Consider the following 16,440-nt stretch of genomic DNA (forward strand, 5'->3'; position numbering starts at 1 on the left):
TGCGATTTTACAGCATTTTTACACTACTAGAGCTGTTCAAGCTGAAATTTGTCGTTGTTGAAGTTGTTTTAATTGAGCCAAATCTTCAAATTGAGCCTTATTATATTGTTAGAAGCTTTCAGTGCTCTTTTTTGATACGATTTCTTCCTCTTTCATTTCCAGAACACCAGTATCAGATTTTGAATTTATGGCAATGTGTAATATTTAAAACTCCCGCCAAATTTTATCAAGGAGGTTATACTAACAACCGCAAAACATCCAGTTAACCGATTGATTTATTAAACACTTCTTAACTCAAATGATATCTAAATGTGATTTTTTTTAATTATTTTTAATGTTTGCGTTACATAAAATTTATTAGTGGGATATGAATTATTTTATTTTGTATTCGGAAAATCATGTCAAAATGTAAATTTCAACACTTTATAATTGCTTTAAGTTAGCCTTAAAATATACACTTTATAATGAAAAGAGAAAGTGCAAGGATTTTCCCAACGTAGACTAGGGAATTTGACAAGTTTGTCATTTCCATTTATGATCATTTTTGACATAACAACCACGAAAGTAGTTTTAAAAACGTGTTCATATAATACCTGTAATTGTCTTAATCGGACTGATACAAAGCATTTCTACAACGATTGAAAAAGGGAAAGAGACAAAAGGAAAATTGTTTCTTTTTTGTACTTTTACTTTGTCACCTTTATGAATGAGTCATTTAGGAGACCTTACGTTTTTGTAACTATATAATTTATAAAGTCTGGAAGGAGTATCTTCACGGAAGGTAATACGGTAATTCCCTCCCCTAAATATGTTTTAAAGAACTTGTCAGAATCATGAATGATACTGACAAACATATAAGATTTTGAATCAGATCACAGTCGCCTGTAGTCCGAGATTACTCTGACGTCCAACGGCTGTTTTGCCAGACAAGCTGGGGCCGTGGGATGTCCCAGCTTGTCTGGCAAAACAGCCGTTGGACGTCAGAGTAATCTCGGACTAAGTCGCCTGAAGATTTCAAAATTTTATTTCCCCCATTTTTTCGCTATAATTATGAAATCTTCAGGCGACTGTGATCAGATGTACCACATGAACATATTGAAAGGTTTTTCACTGTTTTAACTTCTTATACTCATGGAGACACAATTTTAAACTTATAGCCTCGATCATGTCGATGTAACTCATCATTTCATTTAAGACATTTTTCCAACAAATTATATAAACGATTGGAACAGTTTACCCGAAAATGTTGTGTCTTTGAGGCCGACTTAGGCCGTTGATAACTTTAAATTCATCTTGATCATCATTGGGAAGATTTTATGTACTGTACAATGCTGCAGTTCTAGTGATCATGGTGATAAATTAGACAATTATTTTTTATTGTTGAATATGAGTGGATTGGCATATTAAAAGAAAAATTAAATACCAGTTCTAGTGAAGAATTTTGACTTCTTTAAATATTAACTATTTAAAATATGAATTATTCGTCAACCAAAAGTGACCCATAAAATGCAGGATTGTTATGAGTTTAGTTTTTAGAACATGTACGAATTTGGGTGGGCTAAAAAAGGATTGAATTTCCTTACACATTAGCCCTTAAAAGATTATACAGGTATATTCTACAGGTTTGATATTTGACATGTTGATGTGGGCAGTATATTGAAGGTCCATTCTCATTGTAACAGACATGATTGTTTTGGAGAAAGGACAGACGTTTTACCTATGGTTATTTACATCTATGTGATTTTGCTTAGGTGGATACCACATCTCCATATTTTATAACAATATTGTATAGATACATGATGAAGTTCACATCTGTGACTCTTGTGTCTAATGGACCAACAGTAACAGTCCATGCCCGCTTGAAGTAAACCCGTTTAATTATTTAGACTATGAAAAGAAATAGAAGATGCAAAATAACATCATGTGACCAAGACTCTGTGAAAACAAACAAAAGTCTGTCCATGAAAAAATGCACTTGTAATTTATAATTATAAATCTTTTAAACTCATGTTAATGGAAATGTCTAATTTTTCTGAACCATATCCATAATTATTAAAGGAGATGTGATATGATTGCCAATCAAACATATTACTATCAAGTTCAAATGAAATGGATGTACAAGCAATTATAGGCAACCATACACCTTTCAACAATGAGAAAAAACCCATACTGTAGTGTTGCCTATAAACATAACAAAAGGCGCCTTACCTAAAATATTTAAAATGATTCATTTGAGAAAACTATTCAACAGCCTAATTTGATAACAAAACACTTTAAGAAGAACAAACCTTTAACAGACAGGAACCAACAGCAACCACTGAACTACAGGCTCTTGACTTGGGACCAGCATACATAGAATGCCGTGGGTTAAGCATGTTTAATTAATACATTAGAAATAATTACAGCTGTCTGACATGTCTGATTACAGTTACAGACTTCTGATTATTTTCAGAATTCAAGTAAACTGTAAACAGAAAGCATGGGAAACTTTAACTGCAAAGGGAAAATATCAAAAGAAAGTAGAAGCCAGATGAGAGGGGAAGCTTATAGACCCAGTAAACCAGATCCTCAAGGAAAAGAGACAATACCTGTAGTGGATACACCAGTTAATGAGAATGGCAAAGTAGAGGATGCAGTAGTTACAAATACTGAGATACCATTTGTTACTCCAGAAACCCCCACTAAATCTGAGTCCGTAATGCAGGGCCCAAATACAAGTGTATCTGATACAAATGGATTAAAAGCAAATGATAGCATGGGGAAACGAGATAAAAAACAACATGAATCTGATACTATTCTGCAAAAACCGGTTCAACAAACAAGTAAAGATGAACTATCTTCAGCGAATATTAAAAACAATAGTGGAGAAGAGACAAATTTAAAGGAGGCTCCACCAACAGGCATTTCATTGAATAAAGAACCTGATTACAAGTCAGATGATGAGGAAATTGAAAAGCCGGGCTATTGTGAGTAAACTGATTTTGCAGAATATTCCTTGTTATAATTCAACCTCGTCGTTTAGTTTTTAATAATGCAAAGTGAAATTTCATCCTGGATAACTTTCAGTTTCAAAATTGTGCAGTTATACAATGGAGCCTGCTATAAGCAACGATAAAAGTTATGCGTATTAAGGAAAAAACTTCTCTTGTCAGGTCACCATTTTCTTTTCCTACTGTAGTTATAGTTATTTCTTTTGAGCCTCAGTTCAAAGGTCACCCTCTTATAACGTATTTTTGTGTGTCTGTTTAACAGTGTTTCAATTACAATGTATTCACAACTTTTATACACTCTTTGACATTTAAGGTGGTACCCAACACTTTCACTAAAATTAATTTGGCTTGTTTAATTTTCATAAAATTTTGTCAAAATATTTACTTTGACCCTTTAACAAAAATATAAAAAAATTAAAAATTTTGAACCAACCGTTTTGTCAGAAAAATTACACTGGTTATATAGCAGTTTGACAAACATCAATTTTGATCATTGAGAAGCTTAATATTCCTTTTACAACACAACGTAATTAAAACGTTTAGCTGACTTTACAGAGTTATCTCCCTGTAGTGTTAGGTACCACCTTAAGCATGAATCATTTAAAAGACATCTGTCTCTATAACTGTCATGTTGCTCTCTAGATGTCTTTTGGTTATTTTGGTTGCTGGGTAACTATATTATTGATGAACACCCCACAACCACATGACAACTCCTTTTATTTATATGTATTTTTATTAATTTAGTATTTAGCAAAGGAGTTCCAGGAGAAGAAGCACAAACTGAAGACTTTGGTTTTACCAACAAAATAACTGGTATAAAAGATCCATTACCTACAGGTTAGGACCAAAAAAAATCTTACATTATATTTATTCTTATTTTGAAAAATAATTTTGATCGAATATTAATTAATATATTTTATCAAGTAGGATGGTATTCTACTTTATGAATAAAGGCAACAGTATACTAATGTTCAAAAGCCGTAAAGCAATTGAGAGAAAACAAATCTGGTTACAAACTAAAACTGAAGTGATATTAGGTATAAATAAATATTTTTAAAATCGAAATATATATTTTTAATTTGAAGATCAAAGTAGTAGCTCTCGTGAGACTGTTCCAACTGAAAAAGCAAAAGATGAAGACAAAAAATTAACAATAGTGGATGGCAATGTACTAACAAAAACGGCTAGTGGAAATGTTTCAGAACCTACTGTGGAAAACAAAAGTAACCAATCAAATGAACATAAACATGATTCAACAGAAAAACCATCTGACAAGTTACAGCCAGGAAATACTCTGTCTGACAGTTTACAGCCAGGAAGTACTCCGTCTGACAAGTTACAGCCAGGAAATACTCCGTCTGACAAGTTACAGCCAGGAAATACTCCGTCTGACAAGTTACAGCCAGGAAGTACTCCGTCTGATAAGTTACAGCCTGGAAACACTCCATCTGACAAGTTACAGCCTGAAAATGCACCATCTGACAAGTTACAGCCTGGAAACACTCCATCTGACAAGTTACAGCCTGGAAACACTCCATCTGACAAGTTACGGGCTGGAAACACTCCATCTGACAAGTTACAGCCTGAAAATGCTCCATCTGACAAGTTACAGCCAGGAAATACTCCATCTGACAAGTTACAGCCTGAAAATGCTCCATCTGACAAGTTACAGCCTGAAAATGCTCCATCTGATAACCAACAGAACAATAGTGATTCTACTGGCTATAATCATTCTAAATTTTCTAATCCTTGTGATGAACAGGTATAAAACAGACAGATTTTTGCTCTCGTTTGTTTTGATTTATTAGAAGATATTACATCTTCCTTTTTTCATTATACTTGAGTCATGTCTAATTTGTTTAAGAGGTGTTGCCCTTGGGTAGATATTCTCTATATAATTCTTATAGCAAAATGATATAGCTCTTTATAGATAAGGTATTTGATACCCACAAAAAAAAAATGGTCCATAAGTTATCATAAGGTACATCTGAATACTGATGAAAATAACAAATATGTAATTTGACTTTTTAGGTAAAATTGAACGTATAAAATGATAGATATGAATATAAGTTACTAGCAATATAATAATTATGTACTCATTTGGTATCCTCGGGAGAGTTGTCTAATGGGCATCATACGTCATCTTCTTTTTAATATCAAAGTAAAAAATGGATAAATTATATTAAAGTTATTTGAGGTTATTTTTCACTTGCTTGAACAAAGCTTTGGATGAAGAACAACATTTCATCAACAGATATGTCTGTCCGTTTATCTCTCTTTCTTCATCATAACAAGTGTGTTGCATTCAAGGTGCTAGTTAGACTTTGAAATAAATTCATGTCAAGGTTTTTATAAGCAAATTATTTCAAATGAATTTTGTGGTAACCACCAATCATTTAACTTTGGGATGGTATGCCTCTTTCACATGACAAGTTGCAGAGATAAATAAAAGAAATATGGAAATATTATGAAGAAATCACCATTGGTATTGCTGTTGCCTCAATTTTTCAATGGATGTCAAAGGTCAACAATCAGCAATACATGTAAATCTGATGAGTTGTTAAGTCACTGTGTTGGTAGAGTATATGTCCTTCCAAATGCAAATGATATGGAAAATCAACATTGCAAAAATTTTCTCACCTTTAAAATTTACAGTTACACGTCAGCAATATCTTAGGATTGATAATTTGAATGGAAGTTATGCCCCTTTGCATTGAAAACTTCAGTATATCCAAAGGGAACTTTTTATTGAAATGTAAAATTGAGAGTTTTGTGTTAAATCAATCATTAGAAGGAAGAAATGTTCATTGTAGAGATTATTTTATCATTTGTGAAGCTTAAGAAAATGCATATTTCATATGTTCATGGGAAATTTTGTTTTTGTTTTCACAGGATAAAAAAATGTCAAAGGAAATGAAAAAAATTGATGGTAAGAAAAAGAAAAAAAAGAAAAAGAAACCAGATAAATATGGTGAGGTCCTGCATATTGTTGATATAATGCTAGAGTGATGCATACAGCATTATAGAATTCCTTTTTTCTTTCACATGGGGAATACATAATATGTTAAAAAAACCAAAAGATAAGTTAAAGATAAAGGAGAAGAGGCATTAAGGTCTAGTTTTGGCCCAAGAAAAAGAAATGTTTGATAACCATTTCAAAATGGCACATAATGTTTAGAAATGCATCGGGACAAGAAATTAAAATGAAAAACTTCTTTAAAGATTTTTATCTGATGACGTCATTATTAGGACATTATATGTACTGTTTTCACAAAAACGATGAAAAAATACAGAATTTTTGCAGTTTTCTATCTTTATTTCTGTTGTGGAAACATCCTGCACAGCCAAGAAGCAACAAAATAATTTTACAGAAGCTTTATTATAACTATTGGCATAATCTCACCAAATATAAAGTTGTTTCTTGGGTGCGCACATACTTTTTCAATCTAAAATATACTAAAAATTTGATGAAAAAACAAGGAAAATCACGAAATTTAACATAATATGCAAATTAAGTCATGATTTGTTGCCATGGTAACTTGTTCGATGTCAAATTTGTTTTGTTTTTCTTAGTTCCTTATACCTTAGTCAAGTTTTCAGTTATTTAAGAATTTGTATGATAACTTGTAAATTTGCAGTAATATTTGAGCCAAATAAGGGCCTTGTTACCCCTACTCCTTTCCTACAGAACTGTACAAGATAATAAGGGAGTATTTCAAAGTCTTCAAGTTTATGAAAATGTCTCATTCAAATACATTACTTATTAACCAAGTTAAAATTTGATATTGACGTTTCTATTTTTCAGATCCACTTCCCACTGCTAACATTCAAAACTATTATGGATATGTAGATGTGGTAAACATTGGTAATGATGTTGTTAACATAGTTCAAAAAGAGAAAGAAGTGGAAAAAGGTGACAACATTTTCTTAATAACTATTTACATGTTTTAAGTTTTCCTAGATCATTTTCATTGGATCCTGCTTATCAACACAAAACATTATGCATCTTCTCCCAAAGAATCAATTGAGCTATTTTTATACGACCGCACACATTTGTTGGGTGTATATTGGTATCACGTTGTCAGGGCTGTGTCAAAGGATAGAGGCTCCTGTCTTGGGACAGGCTCAAAAATGTGGTGGGGTTAACCGTTAAACATGTTTTTTTGACATCTCAACCCTCCCCATACTTCTAGTAAGTGTAGAAAAACAAACACACAACAATAGGCACAGTAAAACTCAGTTTGAGAGAAGTCTGAGTCCAATGTCAGAAAAGGTAACAAAAGAAACAATAAGACAATATTACAGCATTCCATTGGCTATTCGTTAGCTCTTTGATGTACATTTCATCCATTGCAACGGACATATGCAATTCCTTCTATAATATACGAAACACTCACACTTTTCACCTGACACTCTTCTTTTTGTTAAATGTTTTTACATTCTGAAGAGTACAAAAAGTATTGAATTGTCTGATGTTAAAGTATGACGCCAGAGTAGGACATATGATGTCATACTGGAATGTGCAAAAGACTAGATAAATGATTTGCAGAATGTTTAATTAAACACAATAAGAGTGTTGACCATCAGGGAAATAATTTCAACAACTTATGAGAATTGAATATTGTTTGATATCAACTCTCATTATTTAATTCAAATAGTAATAATAAACTTGCTGAAGGCTCATTTATTTACTTCCTCTTTTCACTCCTCTGAAAATATTTTTTTTCTTAACAAGATATCCTAGAAAAAAAATAAACACATATAGGGTTGTAGGTTCGCTACAAGATCACCTTTAATGTAACATGTTCAACATAAATATATACAAAAGTCATACATAGATGAATCAGTTTTTACCATACACAAGTCGATAAAAAAAAATAAGGCTACATATAAAAGGGTAAGGGGTGGGAGGATGGGGAAAAGCACACCAAACTAACCTATTCCTCACTATCTTGTAAAGAGCTTCGCATTGGTCAAACACATCTCAAATCTTCCTTATATACTGACTGCCAAAATCGTCCGTGCAGAAAGGAATTCAATGGGTATTACCCTATCTCATTAAAATATACAAAGACCGTTATATAGAAAACATAGGGCCGTAAAGAAATGTATTTATTATTATATTGAAATTAAATAATCAAGTTGATATCAAGTGATATCCCATTCTCACTTTTTATAAAATCTATAAATCTTCTTTAAAGTCATTTCTTACTTTATTTTGTAGATAAGAACCACAAAATAACAAATGCTAATTGAAAAAAAATCTGCTCTGTTGATTGGCTATTTATGGCTTCAATATAATTCTATTGTCTATTCTAATGTCTTTACTAAACTATAAACTAAACCCACCAAGTAACATGTACCTGAAAATAATATAAACAAAATAATAGAAAACACAGTAGTTAACAATCTAATCCTTTTCTCTTTTCACTAGAAATGTTAATGTCCAAATAAAAAATGAAAATGAAGGCAATTAAAATGTCATAGTATCAGGTATTTATCTGATCTTTCTTCTCCTTTTTTTATTGTCAGTTGCACTAATTACAAAAGGCTTGAATTCAAAAAACCTTTTTCAAAACAACATAAGATGTCTTGTCCAGAAGCACCATGCTTTGTAAGAACATTGGCGATTTGTTCATTAGTCTGAATCCATTTTACTTTTTTAAGCTCTCCACCTTGAAGCAATTGCTTTATTGCATTGATCTCCACCCTCAATCTCTTTTCTCCAACAGGTTTATCAGAGTATATTGCATGATAAAGGTCTTTGTTGTCAACGAAACAATCTACTGGAGTATGCATCAAATCGTTCTCATTATGCATTAATTCCTTAAACAGAGCTGCTAAAGATATAACACAGTCCACACCATCAGCTAAGGCCAAGGCTTCACTTGCTAAAGCACTACGTACAACTCTTCTTAATTTCTTAGATTGCCAAGTGATTGGGTTCACTTTACCATCATCGCCCATCAAAAGCACAACATAACCACCCTGACTTCCACCATCTGGAAGATTTCCAAATGATGCATCACTGAACAAAATAAATTTCACATTATGTCCAAGATTCTGGAATTGCAGTGAAACGGGATCGTTTTGCACCTTCCTAATTATTTTATTGACTTTCTTTAGATCTTCAATAGTGCTAGACTTAATTTTTGATGAAATAGCAGCAACATCAAATGCAATGTCTGGACGTGTCTAGTATTATGTCATCTGTTTTAGTGCCAATACCGGTAGTAGAAAAATTCCAGCAGGCTTATGTGATAAGTGCAGAAAAGATGAAAGTCCTCCTAAAAGTGTCAGAATCTGTGGGGATGTTTTATGGACCAAGGTCAACTGGAACATGTTGGAGAGTAGGAAAAGATACAGTCATGACTGCTGCTCATGTTGTTAAAGATAATATATGTGAGTATAAGGTTGTTATGTACATTGTATTTTCATTTGTGCGATGAATTACAAATATTGGGAAAATTTATTATTTTAACATTAATAAAATCTATGATAACAGAAATGTTGCAGTAGACCCTGTTGCATTCTTATGAGTACCAAGTGTGCTTCTATTCTTCACTTGTTCCTTTATTTGTACTAGCCAGAGACTTATTTAATTTTATATAAAAAAAAGATAAAGGTGCTGTCCTTTTCATATGGCAATGTTGTAGACCAAATTTTTCTGTTCCTGTAATGCAGATATTTATTTTTACTTACATAAATTTGTTTTTACTGTAAATTGTTTTGCTGTTTAATGTTATTTTGGGTTTTTTGGTGGGTTTTTTTGTGCAATATTTAAGGGTTGTTAACATAATATATAAGTAGCAAAATCAATAAAAAGCAATGTAGATAAGGAAATATATGCATTGTTGGGACAGAAGAATTGGGTCTATGACATCATCATACCATTATATTCAAAGAATTCAGTCTAGGGATGTCTCTAAACTACAATTTATCCCTGAACTGGGATTGGCTGCACATTCATTGGCTAGCATGTTTAGTTATTTATAAGGAAAGAATGTCAATATTTATAGGCAAAAACAAGGTTGCCACTGGGAAGATCCTTACATCTATAGATTCTGCTCACAAAAATATAGGTAAAAAGATAATATACATATATATTTTTTTAAATCTATGACATGAAATCAAACAGACATAGGAACTCTGTTGCACTGGGGTCTATTCTAAAATACACACAAAATGATGATACATATTATAACAACTCGATACATTAGAAATTGTTTCTTAAGGATTTTTTGTAACTTGGACAGACTTTTCAGTATGTTATAAATGAAATACAATGTATATGTGGCTAGAATGACAACTTTTTTTTTTTCTTACAAAACTGTGAAAACAATTTATAACCCATAACAAAACATCTGGTCACCTTACATACCTAAGCAAACATTATTGCCTCATACAAAAAATAATAAAAAAATAAAGCTGATGGTATTTTTTAAATTTCACTGTGAAATGCAGAAAAAGTGTATTTAATAATTTTTCTGTAATTCTCAAGAACTCAATGGTCATGATGGTTGTAACATTGTAAGGATATTTTTTCTCTCTTTATTCATATTAATAATTAATTTTTTGAACACACAGGGAGCACCTTCAATCAATTCCTGAATGAAGAGAAATATAAGGAATGCTATGTTGACTTTAACTACAATGGCCAAATAAAAAAAGATACAGATTCGAAGTATGTTTTTGATTTAGAGAGGACTTCATATTTTGATGAGACTTTAGATGTTGCAGTTGTTAAATTAAAAAGAGAAATACATAAGGAATTCCCACCACCGCTTGAATTCTTTGAAGTTCTGGATCCTGAAAAAAATGATGATGAGCATATCTATTTAATTGGCCATGATAAAGGTAATAAATTACACATTAATTATGGAATCGGACTCTGGAATCCTACAGAAAAAAGACTGATAGATTTAGAAAAGTTTTGTCAGGAGTATGGAAAAGGAAATGGTTACAAAGATTTGGAAAGAAAAGATAGATTAGTAATCAAATGTAAATTTGTCAGTGGTGCATCAGGATGCCCGGGTGTTATTATACATGGAGACAAGGCTTCTGTTGTTCTTATTTATACTCGAGGTTATCCAGATTTTTATTTTAGTAAAAACTTTCCAGAAAAAGATAGGCAAGCATTTCCAGATGAGAGACTACTCCAACAAGGAGTCAACATTGGGCCTGTTTTTGAATCTATGACCAAAAATAAAATGTATCTAAATTTGAGAAATGAAATCTTCCCACATCAAGCCAGTGAAAAACAACAACAGCTAAATGGTCAACACCAGTATGCGATAGATGGGGCCAAAAAATCCAATCCAGAAAGTACATTTGATAATGTAAAGGATTTAGAGGATCACATAACTGTAAAACGGGAAATAGAAAATAATACAGCAAAATGGACCACTTGCACAGAGGGACATTCAGAAACAGCAATACCAGACTCGGCCAAATATAATAGACAACCATCGTATGCTCTTGCAATTGACGACAGAGTAGACATAGCTTATCCTAATATGAAACCTCCTGGAGATGACACTGACATAACTTTACCACATGGTCACAGTCAGAATATCCCAGTTCATAGAAATGAACAGAATATTACACAAGGTAAAAATATTTATCAATTATGGACTTTTGAATAGGTCAATACTTTATTATGGACCTGTTCAGATTATATTGACTGATGACGAAGTCCAAGTGTCAATATAATCTAACAGGTTCATATATAACGTATTGAGTGAGTGAAAGTCCTATTATGTAAGATGCTATGATGCTAGGGTTAGTACTTCGCTTTTGTAGGCAATAAAAAGACGTTGTGTTGCTTTCAATTCTATAATTCAGATCCCATACAAGTTTGCGTTACAATAACGTTACGTCAACAATAGTAACGTTGGGTACGTTTGAACAAGGTTGTGAATCTTTGACACTCCGGGCGCCGAAAGTGAAATATAAATAGAAATGAAATGAAAATTTGACTAAATTGAAGACATAAATCATAATTCATCACTTAACTTTAAAGTCTATGTATCATAAAAGAAAGAATTAATCACTGAATTTGAACAGTCTATTTCGATCATAATTTGAAAAGTTATTTTGTCCACTCGTGAATCTTTTGTACGGCATCTGACTTCGCCTGACGGAACATCTTGGGTCGTGTAACATCCTCTGGTTCAGATTCAATACAGTTCACTTCGATTGGGTATAATTTCGTGATTGGGCGGTTGGTGGTTCCATTTTTAGTGCGAAGTTTTACAGTTCTGATAAGATTATCCTCTCCCTTTACGAGTTCTTCGACAACGAATTGTTCCCGTAATGAGGTCAAATACTCATATTTCCATCGCTGTTGAAAGTGGTTTAGAATGTCTCTTTGTAATTGAACACGTTTGTTAAAGTTAATTGGTTCAAAATGTCCATTGTTTTCACTAACTGGATACGGAAGTCGCGTAATTTTTCGACCATACAAAAGATGTGATGGTGTCAGTGGTTCTGGATCCGTAAGATCGGATGAAACATACGTTAGAGGTCTATCATTGAGAGTTGCTTCGATCTCTGTTAACACAGTTTGTAAAGTCTCTAAATCGACACAGTTACTTCCTAATACTTTCTTTAAACACATTTTCGTTAACCCAATCAACCGTTCATAGAAACCACCAAACCACGGAGCTTTCTTTGTAATAAATTTCCAATTTGTTCCTGTAGAGCTTAGACTTTCGCGCACTGAATTTGAGTTTGTAAGATGTTTGATTTCTCGACTGGCAGCTTCAAAAGTTAGTGCATTGTCAGATATTAGTAACTTCGGTAAGGATCTCCTGCTTGCGAATCTTCTGAAGGCTAACATAAATGTAGGTTCTGATAAGTTATTCACAAGTTCTAAATGAACAGCTCTCGTCGACGCACATGTAAACAAACATAAGTATACCTTTGATTTTGTATCATCTGTATTTCGTACATACATAAGACCAGCAAAGTCTACGCCAGTAACAGTAAACGGTATATCCTCGTGTAACCTCTCTTTGGGCAGTGGCGGTGGATCAGGTTGTTGGTAAGCATGCCCTGTTACTTTCCGACAGTTAACGCATTTTCTAAGAATAACTTTGACTCGTTGACGAATTCGAGGTATCCAGTATACTTGTCGCAAGTGTGTTACGGTAGAGTTGACGCCTTCATGTAAATGATTGATATGAGCATCCATAATAATGAGTGAAGTGAGTCTCTGTAACGGAGGTAACAAGTATGGATGTTTAGCTGATTCCTCCAAAGGTGCATGTTGAATTCTCCCGCGGCAACGAAGTGCATTTTCTTCATCAAAGTACAAGTTCAATTGTCTTACAATAGACGGCTTAACTGTCACAGATTTGTTGAAATAATTAAACACTTCATGATATTCTGATTTCTGAACCGTTTGTATCCATGTCAATGTAGCATGCTGTATTTCATTAACGGTTAATTCCGACAATGTTCTATCACTCCGTGCTAACTTACAGTTTTGTATAAATCTCATCACATAGGCTGTAACACGTATTAATGTCTTCAAACTGCTATAACGTTCGATATCCATAATCTTATGTATGCCAAATTCTTGACGTTTCTGAGATGTGAGTAAGACGTGCTGTTTTTCTGAGGTTTCATTAGTGGGAATCTCCATTATATTCTCGTTTTCAATAAAGGCAACAGTAGTATACCGCTGTTCAAAACTCATAAATCCATGGACAAAAAACAAAATCGGGGTAACAAACTAAAACCGAGGGAAACGCATTAAATATAAGAGGAGAACAACGACACAACACCGAAACGCAACACACACAGAAACAGACCAAGCAACAGACAAAACACCACGAGAATCACAAATATAACATCAAAACCAAATACAAAAAATTGGGATAGATAAGTACCGTGCCACGTCTTATCTAAAAAATAAGAGAAAACACAAACGACTCAACGTTAAAATGCAACACACACAGAAACGAACAATATTATAACAATGGCCATCTTCCTGACTTGGTACAGGACACTTTTAAAGGGGAATAAAAGTGGTGGGTTGAACCTGGTTTTATGGCATGCCAAACCTCGCACTTTAATGACAAAGTTAAATATAACATTGAAATGACAACATAATATTACAGGACTACAATACAAACAAAAAGGAGACCATATTAGACAAAGAAAAGCATGATTAATAGACAACAAAAGCATCAAGTTTAAAATTCAATACGCCAAAAACGCGTCTTGTCCACACAAGACTCAATAGTGACGCCCAGATATAAAAGATCGAAAGTGAAAAAAGTACAAAGTTGTACAGCACTGAAGATCAAAAGTTGAAAAGGTTTTGCCAAATACGGCATTGTTTGTATGCCCGGGATAAGAACATTCTTATTATATAGAACAATTCATGCTATTGCAAACAGTAAATTTTATCAAATGAATATGAAAGAGATATACATAATCATGATAATTTCGTTTCCGCTCCATGTTGGCCATTGTGTTTTGTCTGTTATCCACTCGGGTCCATGAAACCATAATCTGTTGTTTATGAATTTCGTTCCTGTTATGCCTCTAGTTAATAAATCTGCAGGATTTGCATCCGTCGGACAATAACGCCATTTTTGATTTTCATTTGACTCCTTAATTTCCTTGACTCTGTTTGCGACATACTTTTTGAGTGGTTTTGTTGATTGAAGCCATTTCAAAACGATCTGACTGTCACACCAGAAGTTGATTTGTAAGTTTCCAATATGTAGATTTTGAATAAGATGTTTCGCAAGTCGAGCCCCTAACAGGGCAGCCATCAGTTCAAGATTAGGTAGAGTGACACTTTTCAATGGGGCAACTCGATTCTTTGCCATTACTAATGCAGACTCCTTTTCTGTGACAAGATACGCACAGGTTCCATAAGCTAGTTGACTTGAATCTGTGAAAATATGTAATTCTGCTGTTTCAATGTCCGTTATTCCTGAACACTCAAAATAACATCTAGGAATCTCAATGTTCATTGCAAATTGTAGATCTTCTTTATCCAGTTCGACATTCAAAAACGCTTTCTCTATGTCGGTAGTCACTGCGTGCTTGTGTAATCTAAATCTAGCTAAAATTCCCGTCAAATCGTTTAACATCGGCGGAACTGACATGAGACAATCGTTTAAACTAGCCTTGTGAGGTGATTCCTGACAACTACAATCATAGACTATACGTATAGGAGTCGTAGATGAATCCTCTTTTACTGCATGGTGAGGAATGTTGTGAATTCTTTTTGACTGGTTTCCATTTTCTGTTACCCGCTCAATGAACCCTCGGCGTTTTTGGTCCTTAATTATGTCGCCATACATTTTCAGCATGTTGGTATCCTTTTTGAGTCTATCGATCATATTACAAGTTCTGCGTAAAGTGACATTATAGTTCGTAGGTAACTCATTGAAATCATTTCTCCATGGCAGTTTTGCGGTATAGCGATTATCCTGGTCACGGCACCAATATGTAAGATGCTATGATGCTAGGGTTAGTACTTCGCTTTTGTAGGCAATAAAAAGACGTTGTGTGCTTTCAATTCTATAATTCAGATCCCATACAAGTTTGCGTTACAATAACGTTACGTCAACAATAGTAACGTTGGGTACGTTTGAACAAGGTTGTGAATCTTTGACACCTATTGTTAATAGTATTTTGCAAGAATTTTAACTTGTTATTGAAAATGTCATTTTTTTTTTAAACTTCATAGCTAATGTTGCAGAAGCAAGTTAATGTATTCTTATTGTCTGCATTTAACATTAAATTCTTGAAATTTCCTGATAAACTTGAAAATTTTCTTTTCTAATGTGGTGCTTCCTGCGTGGTTGTTATGTGTATGTGATATTATCAATCTAAATTTGGCAAGATTTTTTTTATATTGACCACCAATATACATATAACATGTATAAATAGAAAAATAGCGTCAATATACATGTACATAAAAATAGAAACAAGGCGTCCGATACGTAAAAAAACCTTTGAAACACGTGATTGTCATATCCAATGAAAACAGTAGGATGCTTAGTGACACCATATATAATATTATATAAATAACACATAGCTGAGAGGGTGATAGAGCAGATTGTTACCCCGAGAAAACATTGTCAACCGCGGCGAAGCCAAGGTTGACAATGTCTTTTCGAGGGGTAGCAATCTGCTCTATCACCCTCTCAGGTATGTGTTATTTAATTTATTATACTGAATGTTCTGTTATTACTGTCGATTAAATTTCAAATTCAAAGTAATAAACTATGGCGTCTTGTACATAGCAACCATCCGTATTTAATAAAGCGCACACTTGATCAAGCGTCTCTGTGAAGGGTAATAGAGTATTTGACATAGGATAGAGTCGTATTTAATAAAGCGCACACTTGATCAAGCGTCTCCATGAAGGGTAATAGAGTAAATTAGCACCTTCGTATTAGCCAATCAAAATCTGGCATTT

At 33.4% G+C, this 16,440-nt stretch overlaps 1 protein-coding gene across 1 annotated transcript; it reads left to right on the forward strand.

The window, feature by feature from the left end:
* Nucleotides 1-456: 456 nt before the first annotated feature.
* On the forward strand, nucleotides 457-8,973 carry LOC143062025 (uncharacterized). The gene is made up of 7 exons (XM_076233878.1): nucleotides 457-789; nucleotides 2,453-2,966; nucleotides 3,735-3,827; nucleotides 4,076-4,752; nucleotides 5,883-5,961; nucleotides 6,796-6,903; nucleotides 8,918-8,973. The coding sequence occupies exons 2-7, from the start codon at nucleotides 2,480-2,482 to the stop codon at nucleotides 8,971-8,973; spliced, it is 1,500 nt and encodes a 499-aa protein (XP_076089993.1). The 5' UTR covers nucleotides 457-789; nucleotides 2,453-2,479.
* Nucleotides 8,974-16,440: the final 7,467 nt, after the last annotated feature.

Source organism: Mytilus galloprovincialis, chromosome 2 (genome assembly GCF_965363235.1).
Source record: "Mytilus galloprovincialis chromosome 2, xbMytGall1.hap1.1, whole genome shotgun sequence".
Lineage (NCBI taxonomy): Eukaryota > Metazoa > Mollusca > Bivalvia > Mytilida > Mytilidae > Mytilus > Mytilus galloprovincialis.

Bases quoted from the DNA above. Each gene is read 5' to 3' on its own strand.
- LOC143062025 (XM_076233878.1), top strand. From the start codon at position 2,480: ATGGGAAACTTTAACTGCAAAGGGAAAATATCAAAAGAAAGTAGAAGC. The intron at 2,967-3,734 runs GTGAGTAAACTG...TTATTAATTTAG, and splicing joins AATTGAAAAGCCGGGCTATT to TATTTAGCAAAGGAGTTCCA. The intron at 6,904-8,917 runs GTGACAACATTT...TTAATTTCTTAG, and splicing joins AGAGAAAGAAGTGGAAAAAG to ATTGCCAAGTGATTGGGTTC.